The sequence below is a fragment of the Sceloporus undulatus genome, chromosome 4 (assembly GCF_019175285.1).
Source record: "Sceloporus undulatus isolate JIND9_A2432 ecotype Alabama chromosome 4, SceUnd_v1.1, whole genome shotgun sequence".
In the NCBI taxonomy this organism is placed as follows: Eukaryota; Metazoa; Chordata; class Lepidosauria; order Squamata; family Phrynosomatidae; genus Sceloporus; species Sceloporus undulatus.
In genome coordinates, this window is record NC_056525.1 from 76,504,409 (window position 1) to 76,519,838 (window position 15,430).

The window sequence follows — 15,430 nt, forward strand, 5'->3', positions numbered from 1 at the left end:
GAAACCCCATGATTGCCCCTGCATTGCCTTCACATTGACCTTGGGATTACTTCAAATTTTGCTCCTGTGATAAGGGCCCAAGACTCCCTATTCTCAGCCTCTCTACCGAAGTCCTGGTTCAGGCCAGTGACCCATTGACTGAATCCAGCCATTTCATGTGTGGTTTTCCTCTCTACTACCCTCTACTTTCCCCATCATCATCATCATCATCATCATCATCATCATTATTATTATTATTATTATTATTATTTCTATCCCGCCTCAATAAGATCAAGGCGGCTTACATCCATAAAAACCATACATATCAATATTATTATTATTATTATTATTGTTGTTGTTGTTGTTGGTGGTGGTGGTGGTGGTGGTGGTGGTGGTGGTGGTGGTGGTGGTGGTGTCTGTCCATAGGATGGAGCCAGTGCCTTGACCCTGCTGCTGCTGCTACAGTGTAGCACTGTCCTCCAATCATGGCTCAGGCGGGCGTGGCCTACGGCTCAGCCAATCTGCGCAAAGGCCACGCCCACCTGCTTTTCCAGACTGAGAGAGAGGCTCTCGCTCTGAGCTGAGCGAGGGAGGAGGATGTTTGCCAGCCTGCTCTCAGCGCTCCTCTGCTGCTCTGCAGCCACCCTTCTGTGGCTGAAATGGCGGCAGCGGCTGAAGCTCCGGAGGCAGATCGAGGAGGCGAGGCGGAGGCGAGAGGGAGCCCTGGAAAGGATGGGGAAGGCTGCCCAGCGGTGGCAGGGGCAGGTGAGGAGGAGGGTGCCTCCTGGGGAGCCCATCCACACTGCAGAAGCAAATCCGGTTTGACGCCGCTCCATGCATGGGGTGACATTCTGGGAATGCAGGTAGCTCCCACGACCAACTACCAATGCACCTCCTACTGCAACTGCATGCTTGGAGCCCAAGGCAATTAAAGCGGTGTCAAACTGGATTTGTTTCTGCAGTGTGGATGCAGCCTCTTCTGTCTCAAAGGGACAGTCTGAGAGGTCTTTGGGAATCCTCCCTCACCGCAAAGGAGGACGAGGCAGTCAGAATGGAGGACAGGGGTTCCCAAACTCTGGCCTTTTATCTTATTTTATGTTTATTTTATCGTGGTTGGACTTCAGCTCCCAGGAAATCCAGGCTCTTGGCTGAGGCTTCTGGGAGCTGGAGTCCTAAACCCAAATGGTATAATGAAGCATTTGTAAGCTGCTCTGGAAGCCTTTCTTTTTTCATGGCAGAAGAGCTGGATCTGAATACTCTAAAACAAATAAAATCCCCAAGGAGCATCAGAGTTTGAGAATCACTGATGCATTATTTATTTATTTGTTTATTAATTATTATTATTTTTGTATCCCGCTTTTCTGCCAACAAAGGGACTCAAGGCAGTGAACAACATGTATAAAACAATACAAATAAAAACAGTACAGGAATATTAAAATATATGAATATAATATTTTAAAAAACAATTGGACACTTTTAAGAGATAAAACGGTTATAAATTAAAATATAACATGTTAAAATAAAAACCATTAAAAAAGAACCCAGTAGGACATGCCAGAAGAATGGGGGACATGACAACATAGAAAAACTAAAAGCACTCATTTTGTTGTTGTTGTTATTGTTATTATTATTATTATTAAATATTTATTTATGTAGCACTGTAAAATTATATACAGTACAGTGTTTTGCATACAGGAGATAAAATAGACATGAAACCTGACAGACGGCGGCGTACAATCAGCAAACCAAAGTTATAAAATTAAGGCATCACATAGCAAAATGCTGACAGTTATAAAAAGGGTACAAACGCAAGGAGGGCGCTAACAACCACGTCGTGTGCCTTCAAGTTGTTTCCTAAGGTGAATCTATCCTGGGGTTTTCTTGGCAAGGTTGGTTCAGAGCAGGTTTGTCATTGCTGTCCCCTGAGGCTGAGAGAGTGTGACTTGCGCAAGGTCACTCAGGAGTTTATTAAACGGGACGGGAGGCTCTCAATTTCGAAAGAGAAGATAGCGAGGTCAATTCGAAAATTCATGCACTTACGTGATTACTTATCACACCTTAAATTCGCTGTAATGGCCTCCCCGAACGTGACCCAGATTCTGTGCAAAGTAAGCCATCACATCGGTGGGTTCTTAATTGCAAATTGGCACCCTTGCGCATGCTCAGTGAGACTCCAGATGACTGGAGCATAGCATATTTAGGTGAGTGAGGGAGAGGAACCAAGGAACCCCACAATTTACAAATGAGGTTGGGAAGAATGGTTGAAAGAATATGTTCTATTCACATTAAAACAAGCATATATTCACTCTTGTCACGTTAAAACATGAATATAATGGTTATCCAATAGCTCTGGGTCCATGCCTTTTAATTAGCAGGCAACAGTCCCCCCCCCCATCAATGCTGAAGGACAAGCGGAAGCAAAATTGAAGCGGAATTGCAGCATGGCTTCATGGGACCCCAAAGGAGAAATGCACATCACACCAAACAACAGTGCACTGAGTGCGAAGTTGCCTAGGAATAGGGTTTGCGACTTCACTAGTTCACTGAATTTACTTAACTGTGGATTGATGCGTGATTGCATTCGGACTGCCAGCAATCGTGTGTGGTAACCTTTTGCACAATAACATGAATACACATGATTCTGTTCAGGATGACACTGGATTATACTTCCAATTTCAGTCGTGTGATATCGTCCTCAGTGGGTTTCATGGCCAAGCTCGGAATTGAAGCCTGGTCCCCAGAGTGTTAGTCCAACACTCAAACCACTAGGCTATGCTGCGTCTAAAAAAACCAGCAAACCCATACTCATAGAAATGGCAATCCATTCTTAGCCATACACAAAATAGAGGACATTTTGGAATTTCTCCTGTACATAAGGCTGGCATGTAGGCATCTCCTGGAAAAGGAGGACCTCTGGTCACTGTTTAAGTGGCGTAATTTCACCAAGGGCTATCACACCTTCACCACTGTAGTGTTAAAATGCCACTTTATCTACCATGGCAACCTCCTATGGAATCCTGGGAGTCGCAGTTTCATTGATGTTTTGTGCTTTCAAGTTGTTTACGACTTATGGTGGCCCTAACGATGAACCTATCATGGGGTTTTTGTGGCAGGTTTCTTCAGAGGAGGTTTGCCATTGACTTCCCCTGAGGCTGAGAGAATGTGACTTTCCCAAGGTCACACAGGGGTCACACATCTTCTCTGAAGATGCCAGCCACAGATGCTGGCAAAATGTCAGGAAGAAACTCTTCTAGAACATGGCCACATAGCCCGAAAAATCCACAAAAAACTATGGATGCTGGCCATGGAAGTCTTCGACTTCATGTCACACAGGGAGTTTACATGGCCCAGCTGGGATTTGAACTTTAGTCTCCTCAAACCAGTACACCACTCTGACCCATATATGTGTGTGTGTGTGTACACACACAAAAACATATATCATGCTCTGTTGGTCTCCATTGTAGGGCTGTTAAGGTTTATTAATGGCCACCAGCTGTTATGTGCCTTCAAATCTTTTTTGACTTATGGGAACCCTAAGATGAACCTATCATGGGGTTTTCTTGGCAGGCTTCTTCAAAGCCATCTTCTGAGGCAGAGAGAGTGACTCACCCAGAGTCACCCAGTGGGTTTCCATAGCTGAGGTGGGATGCAAGATGCAGCCCTGGCAGTTAAAGTGGGATCATGGTGCTTTAATTGCATAGTGCAAAAGGGCCCAGGTGACCATCTTTTTCCTTCCCCCTTCAGAAAAGAAAAGCTGCACCTGCCAACATGCAACTGGTGGAGTGCAATCCTAAGCATGTTTAATCAGAATTATGCCCATTTAAAATGAAGGTAGACCAATCCAGTACTGAAAACTTTTATCATTATCTTTGTTGCATCTTAAAGATGCAGCCTTAAAAAATTTGATTATCAACCGTTTATGGCAGTGTAAACCTGCTTCAACTAAGATGTCAGGGTACCTTGTAATTTTTCATAAACAAATGCAGCTTTCTGGTGGACAAGACTTTAAACCCTAGTCTGGTAGGTCTTGATTTAGCACATAGTAACCATTAAATGTGATTCAAATCTACTAGAACTGTATAATTAAGTTTTTGAGATGTGGCTGCAAGAAGAAAGTCCTTATTTGTGGCAGTTGGAGCACAGAAGCATCAAGATGCACACAACATGCAATGATGCACAGACGTTTCCATCCTTATATTAGTCTGGAAATTATTACTGGCTGCAGATTACCTACACTTTGCCCATTCTTGGTTTAACAATTACTGACCAATCATCTGGACATCAAACCAGGAAAGACAGATCATTAAACAGACAGTCTGTAAGTACTTAGAAAGGAATGTTATGATTGTTAAAAATGAACACAGATTTCTCAAACAAGTCATGCCAGACTAATCTTATCTCTGTTTGATAAAGTTACAAGCTTGGTAAGAGCCAGCATGGTGGACTCTTGGACTATGACTCTGGAGGCCAGTGTTTCTGCTTGGGCATGGAAACTCTTTGGGTAACATTGGGCAAGTCACACACTCTCAGTCTCAGAGAAAGGCCAAGACAAATCCCCTCTGAACAAATATTGCCAAGAAAACCCATTGATACTGTAGGTTTGCTACGTTTTAAGAGTCTTAATAGACCACAAGCTGAACATGTCAGCAGCTAAAAACACCAATGCAATTCTTGACTGCATCAATAGGAGTGCAGTGTTTTGATCGAGGGAAGTAGTAGTGCCACTCTGTTCTGCTTTAGTCAGACATAATCTGGAATACAGTTCTCAACAATTAAAGAAGGTTATGGACAAGTTGGAACCTATTCAGATGAGGGTGACAAAATAGTGAAAGGTCTGGAAATCATGCCCTATGAGGAGGGACATAGGGAGTTGGGTACTTTTTATCTAGAGATGAGAAGGTTAAGAGGTTACATGATAACCATGTTTAAATATTTGAAAGAGCATACTATTGCTTGCTTTCTCCTGCTCCAGAGACTGGGATACAGAGCAGTGAATTCAAGGTACCGTATTTTCTGGCATATAAGACAACTTTTTAACCCTTTTAAATCTTGTCAAAAGTTGGAAGTCATCTTATATGTCGGGTTAAGCCTTGCCTGCTCAGGCTGCAAGAGAGCCCAGCGTGCACACCTGGACCCTCCCCTTCCCATATCCACATGGCCATTGTCCGTGGTTTCACCTACCTACATTGAAGCCCCACCTCAAGGATGGATGGCCAGCTGGCCTGGTAGGGCTGACAAGGGATGGGAAGGAAAGCTTGTCGGGGCAGAGATCAGCAATTGTATTCACCTTGTCCTGGTTGACCCTGGCACCACATGGCTCTTTACATCTGGGTGGGGTCAGAGATCAGTGGCTGGGGTTGGCTTGCTCCAGCTCCACTGTTATGCCAAAAGGTGGGGAGACTTGGGGTCCCCTCCAACAGTGACAGTGTCTCCTTGATATTTGGAGGGATTTATTAGCTCAGCAGGAGGCTTGCAAGAGGTTGGGTAGCTTTAAGGACCTTTTACACCTATGTATACTACTACTAACTGCAGAGAGCCTCCAGTTTTGATGGACAAAAAAAGTTTTATTCAGAAATGTGCAGATGTACACACAATCACACAAAAACACTGCAACTTTAAGAAGTATACAGAGCTAACAGAAAGACAGATGTGAAAGGTTGGATAGCAAGAAGTTGGGAGTAAGAGGAGTGATAATTCCAGGTCCTGAAGAGGGGGTTCCATGAGAAACAATGCAGGTCACGAACAGCATGTGAAGGCTACACAGAGATTGGAGTTCTGGTCTGTGTGGCATAGCCTTGGTCTGTAGCAGCAAGTTGGTCATGTACGGAAAGTCTGAGGAGAGGATGGAGTGATTAACAAACCCATTTAACCTTCATTAAGCACTGTCTAGATCTCCATATGTCTTCTGGTCAGTGTGCCTTTCCCATGGGAAATTTGCTAGTGTTCCAGAGGTCATTGTGGCCTCTCAAAAACATGGCTCTATCCAGATACCCATGATAGGTCACCACAAGTCAGAAACGACTTGAAGGCACACATTGATGACGACAACCATCTAGATATGAAAATATGGAATCCCACATTCCGTGGGGGTTGGGGTGGTGCAGGATATGCTACCACCACCCCAGCACTGCATGGCTCTTCCATTTCTGGGTGGCTGCCAGCAAGCATTGAGTAAGGCCACTGCTGCCTTAGTCATCCACAGACGCTATATGAGAAGGAACATCATCCATCTGTGCTGCCAATAGCCCATGGAAAAGTTGCAGCGCCTGGTTCCCAATAAAGCCTGCCACCCTCTCTTATTATTTTCCCACGGAAAAAGGCAGGATTCATTATTGTCCATGGTTTCGCATATCTGTGGAAAGTCTGGGAACGTATCCTCCCATAGATAAGGAGGTTGTACCATATACAGTGGACCCTTGGTTGGGGTTTGGTTCCAGGATCCCCCGTGGATAACAGAATCCATGGATGCTCAAGTCCCATTAAATATAATGACAGAGCAAAATGGTGTTCCTTATAAAAAATGGAAAATCAAGGTTTGATATTTGAAATTTATACTTTTTTTGAACATTTTCAAATCATGTATGCTTGAATCCATGTATAAAAAATCTGTGTATAAGAAGGGCCAACTGTATGTGTTTGTGCGCATTTACAGTCTTAATTACAGGATGGTATGTAGAACAACGGCCTAAATATCCTAAAGGCACTAGATCCCAGGTGTTCTTGGAAGCTAAGCAGAGTCAGCAACAACCACCTACAAATCCCAGGTACTATAGGCTATATCTCAGAAGAAGGAACTGGCAAAACCAGCTCTGAGTATTCCTTGCCTAACAAAGTCATTCATAAGGTTGCCATAAGGTTGGCAGGTGACTTGAAGGCATGTGTGAGACAAAATCAGAGTTTGTTGTCTTTAATGTTTTTACCTTGTTGCATTTTCCGGCAACTCTTCCAAACAGGATGTTCTTGTTTTAATTGTGTGTATGAGAAATGAATCAGAGCTGAATTCAATACAAGGTGACAATCTTCAGGTGCAAGCCAAACTTTTTTGCTTGAGTTTATGCAATGAAATTTACTTATTCAGGTTTCTCTGCGCTGTTCTTAAAAGAAACACAGGCAGTGCTACTTGTGTGGGTGGATTATATGAATAGCTGGAGTGAGCAGCACAGGCTTGTCATCATTGGGAGCTACAGATAATGTACGGAAGTCTTTTTCTTTCTCTTTCAGAATCCAAGCCACCAACCAGAATCCATCTTGTCTTTGACTCTGCTTGAACTCTGTAGGAAACTCAGGGAAGGTTTGCTTTCACCTGAAAGTGTCCTGTATACCTACATGGACAAGGTGAGGAGTGACTTCAAACTAATTCAAGGGTAAAGGTCCTTGAAAATGGTAGTTTTGAGATCGCTTCTGTACTATTTATTTATACAGTGCCATTGATCTGTGTGTTGGCTCACAATTGACCTATTTCAGGGCTCACCTAAGTCATTTTTCTTACCAAGGTGAAGGATAAGGTGGTGCTTCCCACTATCTTCAGTTACATGCGCAAAAGCCAAAAGGAGTACCATTCAAATCTTAGTTCAGAACAACTTCCTTTACTGTATGTGTAAGAAGCAGACTAGCTTGGTGGATACAGAGCAGATTGTGTCCTGTCTTCCAGCACCTCGCTATTGCAGCATTCCTCATAAATCTAGACCATTGCCTCATTCAACTGGCTGTCTTTTCCTGCTTTCCTCAGGCCTTGAAAGTGAATAAAGATGTCAACTGTGTGACTGATTATCTTGAAGATAGTGAATCCCAGCTTCTGCAAATGAAAAGTCAAGGAAAGAAGGGTTTGCTTTATGGAGTTCCTATCAGTATAAAGGACTCAGTTGATTGCAAGGTACAGCCAGAGTGGACCGTGGCCAGGACGCTTGGCATTCATGTGACAAAGCAATAATTGGGCATGGGGTTTCTTAATAGTATGCATGTTTTCTTTTTATGGGTATGCTAAGTTGATGTCTTGAGTTAATTGTAGCAGGTGCCTCTGTGTTTTAAAACAATATTGTTGAATTCTTGGTATACAAAATGAAGAAAGGTTTTTCAGAGGTGAGTCATACACAAATTTTCAGGATAAACTGCAGCACTTACTCAAGAGTAGAGGATGGGATTGGTATTGCACTGTGAGTCATCCACTTTTGGAACAAGAAATGAAGAATGGATATGGGGCTTGGGATCTAGCAGCTGAGTGGGATTGGAAATTACCGTTTAGGGTAGTTTATACAACCTCTTAATTTTACACAGTGGAACTTCCATCATTTTGAATGGTGATCAGCTTTCATATTTGTCAAGTCTGCTTCACTTCACATACTGAACACCCTCTTTATCAGATAGATTGCAAGAGGAGAGGTGTGTTGGTTGTGACTCACTATATCTTGATGAATGTCTCCTACCACCCCATGATGTGTCATCATCTCATTATGTGAAATCATACAGACTTACTATACCAGAATCCTTTGAGAAAAGTCTGCAGAGTGGCATTTAACAAAAGTGGTTGTTTGATTAGTTTGTTTTCAAGAGTTAAGTCATACAAAATACAATCAAGTTTAACTTTACTTATGAATAAAACTGTCCGTGCATTGCAAAAAGAATGGTAATCAGTTCATATAAAGATTAATTTGATTTGTTCAAAAGTATGACAAAAAATGACAAGAATAAGATAAATACTCCATGGGGAAGGTAGTATTTTTAAAAATGTGTTTTCTTCCTTTACTTTGTATGTTTAAAATGTAAGTGAAAGTTATTGACAGTCTGAAGATTTTTTATATAATTTGTCACAAGATTTTTTATATAATTTGTTAAGTATGATTTGTATACTTAATATGTAATATCTTTCCCCTAATGAAAGTGAATGGTTTTTGGTAAACTGAAGGAATGTCACATGGTAGACATTCCTATGTGAGTCTCTGATTCGTATAGAAAATGAAATGAAACCATAATGTATAAAACGTGTTGGGGAGGGAGTGTTATTTGTGATGTTTTGTGTTATTTTTTTGATATACTATGGTCAGGACTTGTATGATATATTAAGTTTCTATGAGGAAGTTAACTCATTTCCATATCTTTTTCTAGGGCTTCGTCTCCACACTGGGCCTGGTGAAACGTCTCAACCATCCAGCAGTAGCAGATGCTGTTGTTGTCCAGGTGCTGAAACATCAAGGAGCAATTCCATTTGTAAAAACAAATGTTCCTCAGTCTTTACTGAGGTAAATTTTACCCTCTACTGCCGGTGCTATGTACAGATACTCAGCAACTTATTGGCTGTTTTCAGACGGAATGACAGGCATCTATTTACTAACTGTAAACCTTTTCTGTCCATTTTGTATAACTTGTCTGAAAGCACTTGTTTATAGATAAACAGCAGATATACAAACACTGCTTAGAACTATACTCCAATTATCACTAGAGAGAGAAAGCACAAAAGGTGTAAACTGGATGCCATGAAACTGGCCCCTGAGTGGTTTACAATGGAGCTTCTAAAGCCAGTCTTTGTTGTGTGTAAAGCATTGAAATACTTGACATTGTGGTGATGACAGTTGGGCAAGGCAGATGGTTTTGTTAGCTCTGCAAAACTCTGGCTGGCTGTCAGCCAGCTAGTCTCTCTTGTTTCAACCTGTCTTGAAATTAGCTTCTATGGGGCAACTGAATGCTTCATGGAATGAGGGCAGAAAGAGATCCTAGATGCTGATAGATTGCAACTCCCATGATCCCACACTATTGGCTATGCATTAGCTAGGATAACAGCAGCCCAGTAACAACTTGGAGGGCCACATGTTTTCCACCTCTGAAGTATGTGCTTCAGAGTTGCCAAGGGGCAAATTTGACAACTTATGCTATGCCCCCTTGTTTAATTTCTTGAACCATGCACAGCTTTTATTTTGGAAAGTTGTCATTCTTATTCTGCTAATCATCTCCTCATACCTACTCCAGCTCATTCTAGAAATATGATGGCTAGTTATTGTTCTCTTGGTTTGTAGATTTACAATTTACATGCTCAACTGGAAGTTGGAAACTATTACCTTTTGCCTCCTGGTCACCGTGGCAGGCTGTTCTGCTTTCCCTTCCCATGGTACCCAGGAATAACGTCAGCTTGTTGCTAATTTTAGTGGATTTAAAAAATACATTTGCATCATCTTTTAATAAAGAACCTGGAGCATTGCATCTGGTTGCAAGGCATAAGGCAGTCGCAAGGAACTGCTTTGGTTCTTGGGACTGGTGTGCTTCTTTATTCCAATTTGGACCCATCTCAGTGCTCGTTCACAAGAGTTTTGTGCCTCTCTCTGCATGAAGAAAATCTATTCGTTTGGACAGCAAATGGTTGTGGCAGGTTGTGGTTGTGCCTCTTTCCTACAACTGAGGATGAGGTATAAATAGAAAGCAGGGGCTTTGTGTAGTTGGAGCTTCTCTGGATCCTCAGTGGATAAAGATGCCTCTTCCTAATTAATGAATTGGACAAAGTAAGGGATGGTTCAGGTTGTGTGCCAGACCTTTATCTGAAAGATTTGGGGCTGGCTGTGTCTGTTTTATTGACTGCCTTCTCTTTCTTCTCAGCTATGACTGTAGCAACTTGATCTTTGGCCAAACGGTACATCCTTTGGATCACACCAAAACTCCAGGTGGTTCTTCAGGAGGAGAAAGTGCTCTTATTAAAAGTGGTGGATCCATCCTGGGTATTGGCACAGACATAGGAGGCAGCATCCGTATTCCAGCTGGTTTCTGTGGGATCTGTGGATTGAAAACTACAGGCAATAGAATTAGGTACTAGGCCATGTTAAATCCTTAAATGGCAGCACTTAGCTCACAATACAGAGTTGCCTAAATCCTGTTGTTAGTCTCAAGCAGAGTAGATTCAGTGAATCCATGGGAACTTTACAAGTCAACACTATAAGTTCTGTTAATAATAATTATGGTAATTTTATTTATTTATGTCCTGCTCTTTCCTTAGTCTTCAATTCAAGGCAGCTTACAAAAGTTAAAACAGAGACAGCAACATTTTTTACATCATATAAAAGTTAAAAATATAATTAAACTATCAATAAAATTAAAAGCAGTTAAAAGCAAACCATAAAAGAAAAGATGGGCAAATATAAACAATATGAACAGTCAGTTCTCAAAGGCCTGCCCACACAAAAAAGTCTTTCTTTGCCTGCAAAAGTATAGCAAGGAGAGTGCTAGTCTAACCTTTCTAGGAAATGTGTTCAGGAGCCTGGAACCAGCCAATAAGAGGGCCTCTCTGTTCTCATCAGATGTACCTGTGAGGGTGGTGGGAAAGAATGAAGAGCCTCCCCACAATTATACAATTGGAAGAGACCCCCAAGGCCGATCCAGTCTAACCCCCTGCAGTGCAGGAGCACAGCATCAAAGCACCCCCAACAGATGGCCACCCAGCCTCTGTTTAAAAACCTCCAAAGAACAAGATTCTGCCACACTTCAAGGGAGTCTGTTCCACTGTTGAACAGCTCTTACTGTCAAGAAGTTCTTCCTAATGCTGAGCTGGAATCTCTTTTTCTGTAGTTTGAGAAGATCTCAAGATGTGGACAGGCTCATATACAGATTCTCCAAGTCTAGTTTGCTAAGGCCTGCCAATTATATTAGGACCATAGGTAAAAACAGCTGCTAGAAACATTCGTAAGAGCTACAGGGTTTTTTTTGTGGGTTTTTGAGCTATGCAGCCATGTACTGGAAGGGTTTATTGGTTAGCATCTTCAGAGAATTCATAAGAGCTGATGTATAGGACACTTCCATAGGATCCAGATCTATTGTAAGTGTATAGGCAGGAGACTTTCCAGGATGGGGCAGCAAGTCTTAAGTCCAAGTAGCAAAACAACTTGGCACAGTTATTACACAGACAACATGTTGGACTATTATAATTATTTATTGTTTACTTCTGAGAGGCTGCATTTCTATACAGTACTCACTCACCTGAGTATGCTTTGCCACACTGCAGGAATAAAGCAGTTTGACACCACTTTAACTGCCATGACTCAATGCTATGAAATTCTGGGATTTGTAGTTTAGTGGGGCACCAGAGCACTCTGACACAAAAAGCTAAGTATCTCACGAAACTACAAATCCCAGAATTCCATAGTCATGGCAGTTAAGTGGTGTCAAACTGCTTTATTTCTGCAGTGTGGTAGCAGCCTATGACACATTAAAGCTGGCCTAACGGACCTCTCAGTAGACATGCACTGTCTTTTGTTTTATTGTGTGCTTCCAAGTCATTTTTGACTTGGTGATCCTAAGGCTAACCTATCGTAGGGTCTTCTTGGCAGATTTCTTCAGAGGGGTCTTGCCATTACCATTTTCTGAGGCAAAGAGAGTGTGACATGCAAAAGTCACCCAGGCATCTTTATGCTTGAGTGGGGATTTGAACCTTGGTCCCCAGAGTCACGGTCCCACATGCAAAACACTACATCACACTGGCCATCAGTCTATTATACAAGCAAAATAAATAGCAGTTTTGAGTTTCCAGAATTTGTTTCCTAGATTCATTCAATCACTGCTGGCCATTGTTAATTAAAGTGCTTCCTCCCCATGCAGTAGAGGGGAGACTCCAAGGTGCTTGAAACAGCAGTTGTGTTTGGAACTGAGAAAGGTTCCCAATTAGAAAATTGATGTTGAGAACTGAGAATTCTGACAGCTTTGCCAAAAACTGCTACTAATATTTTTATTTCTTGTTTTGGTGATCTTTCCACAGCAAAAAAGGAATGGTACCAAGCATCCGTGGGCAGAAATCAGGTGGGTGATTTTGCTTGAAGAAAGTGAAAGGTCTTCCTGGTAAATATATGGCAATCCTATTCCGTAACTAGTCTTCCCAGTGATGTACTACATCGCCTTCATCACCAGCAACACAACAATAACAACACTCACACACATTGCCAGTTCTCAAAGGACATGAAATGAGTTTTTAGGAACACACATGCACACACACACACTTTGTTGACGTATAGTTCTACAAACATGAGTACTAAATGGTTTTCAAAATGGAACATATTATAGTAGTAGGGGATTGGAAGGTCTCTGTGAGCCCATGTTACATGTTTCTCATCCCTTCCGTGTGTCATCAAGTTTTTCCATAAGTCACTTTGGTTTATTTAATTGTTCAAAGTCCATTTTATTCAAAAGCTTCCACTTTTCATAAGGGGAAGTCACACAGAACAGTTTTAGGTGTCAATGGAATTTATTGTCTCCGATATCTGGCGAACAAGGAAATGAGTGGATTCTTACTGGACTTACTCTGATTTGTATGAGGAAAAAGAAATTCAGAAAGTTACTTCGTGGATTGTAGCTGCCTGAATCCCCCAGCCAACGTGGATGGTGGCTTTTGACTCTTACAAGAAGGGAATTGCACCTTACTTTGTTTTATAATTAAAGTTAGGGCTTGGAAAAGTTACATTTTTGCATTACAGCTACTAGAATCCCTTTGACACCATGGCAGTTTGGCAAGTTGTTGTGAAAAGGTAGCATTTCTAAGCCTTTAGTTTGGTGATTATTATTCTAAACACAACTTGTTACTGCTTCCAGAAAAGTTTTCTAAGCCCGAAAGAACAAATTGGGAAGACTACCATTCTTTGCTTGATTCTAGTTGCTGCAAGCTTAGGACCTATGGCAAAGGATGTTGACAGCCTAGCTCTTTGTCTGAGAGCTCTCCTCTGTGAGGAAATGTTCCGCCTGGATCCCACAGTGCCACCGCTTCCCTTCAATGAGCAGGTGAGTGCTTTCAAGGTTTGGCTACCCCTCTCTTACATAAAGTAGGAATCATGGGGAAAGGGGAGTATTTAAGAAATCTCTCTCTCTTTCCTTTTGGTGGCTGTGCCATATCCAACAACATTGTTTCCTTTCTCATGTACTGATAACCAGAAGGTAAAATAAACATTGGTCACATCTGACTAAAAGCACATGAAAGCAGCTGTAGAGGCTGAGATGGAATGCATGGAATTAGAAGCATGATTCAGATTTCTTTTTCCCATGTGTTTACCTGGGGGAAAAGTGGTTATTTTTGTAGGTGGAAAATTAACCTTTTAAGCTTATTGAATTGAGTTTAAGATAGAAAGAAGAGGGTTGACACAAATAGTTTGAAAATAACTCTTGCCTCTTTTTGTTGAGTTTGTATGGCTGCCGTAGCTTTTTTGTTGCTCAGTTGCTGCCACTACCTATTTTTGGAAGAATTTTAAATACTGTTGGCTTAATTGCTTGTTTGGAATAGAACCTTGACTTCTAAGCCAGAGTTCACCTGGCACTGCACCATTAAATAAACTATTATCTTCAGTCTGTCACCAATCTGCCATCACATCCAACATTCACAGCTGATGGGTTCATGTTGTATTTATGGACCTGCATGGTGAATGAATAGTCTGTCAGGAAGGGCCCATCTCTTCTCATCCATGTCTGGACACAGTTCTATGTGCAGACCTTTACATACAGTGCCCTTAATGGCCTGGGACTAGGTTACTTGGAGACCTGCCAGCTTTCTCACAAACTTGCCCAGGTTCTAAGATCAGCCAGTAAAGACCTGCTTTGGGTTCCACCCACCACCCTCTGAAGAGAGGAGGGTGTGTACCAGATATGAAGGTCTTTTCTGCTGATTTTTGGCATTCCATCTCCAGAGAGATTGTCTTGGCGCCATCCTTCTTTTTCTTTCCAGCATTTGTGAGAACCTTTTTATCTGCCCTATTGCAAAACAAAAGGGGCAGTCCTATATGCCAGATCCAGTGGCTGAGGATTTTTAGGGACTAGTATAAGTAACCAATTGCACCAGCATCATGTCAATGTACACTGGTGATAAGGGTTTTTTTTATGTTTCCCCCAGTTTCTCCCAAGCTGATTTAGAGCATAAATTAAAACAAAATACAGCTGAAATCATTTTAATTACTGATGAATTTTTTTTAGAAAACAAACAAGTTAACATGTTAAAACTAAACACTGAATTAAAATATTTTCCTGTAGTGAACAGAGGACATCCTGTAGTAAAGCTACCTTCAAAGCAACCAGTTAATAGCCAAAAGCCTTTATAAAATGATATTTACCAATTAATGACCAAATACAAAGGTTAAAAGATCTTTGCATGCTAGTGGACAAAGAGTAAATAGAGGACCAGCCTAGCTTCCATGGCAGACCTTATCTTATGTCTCTTCAGCAAATATGCCTGTGAAACTGGCAGGACTCAGAGAAAGCTTTCCCCAGAGATCTCAGAACATGAGCAGCCCTATATGGAGAGCTACAGTCTTTTAGATAGGTTGGACCCAGGCTGTACTCTGCTCAAATTTTGACCAAAAAAAAACAAAACAACTCCTTGTGGACCACAGAACTGGGCACTGACATGATAGAGGATAGCTAATCATCACCATCTCAGCCTTTTCCTCCTGATATATTTCCTGCCTTCTTTCCCCTAGACTGTGACTCAAGGCAAAATACATGTGCA

The 15,430-nt window shown here is 41.8% G+C and overlaps 1 protein-coding gene across 1 annotated transcript in view; it reads left to right on the forward strand.

Annotated features, from left to right (window-relative positions):
• Positions 1-544: 544 nt before the first annotated feature.
• Positions 545-15,430, forward strand: part of LOC121928227 (fatty-acid amide hydrolase 1-like) — a 32,269-nt gene continuing 17,383 nt past the window's right edge. Inside the window, exons 1-7 of the mRNA XM_042462649.1 lie at positions 545-744; positions 7,201-7,314; positions 7,709-7,852; positions 9,082-9,215; positions 10,561-10,767; positions 12,707-12,747; positions 13,595-13,719. Coding sequence (XP_042318583.1) covers positions 577-744; positions 7,201-7,314; positions 7,709-7,852; positions 9,082-9,215; positions 10,561-10,767; positions 12,707-12,747; positions 13,595-13,719 — 933 coding nt within the window. The 5' untranslated portion in view covers positions 545-576. The remainder of the gene's footprint in view (positions 745-7,200; positions 7,315-7,708; positions 7,853-9,081; positions 9,216-10,560; positions 10,768-12,706; positions 12,748-13,594; positions 13,720-15,430) is intronic.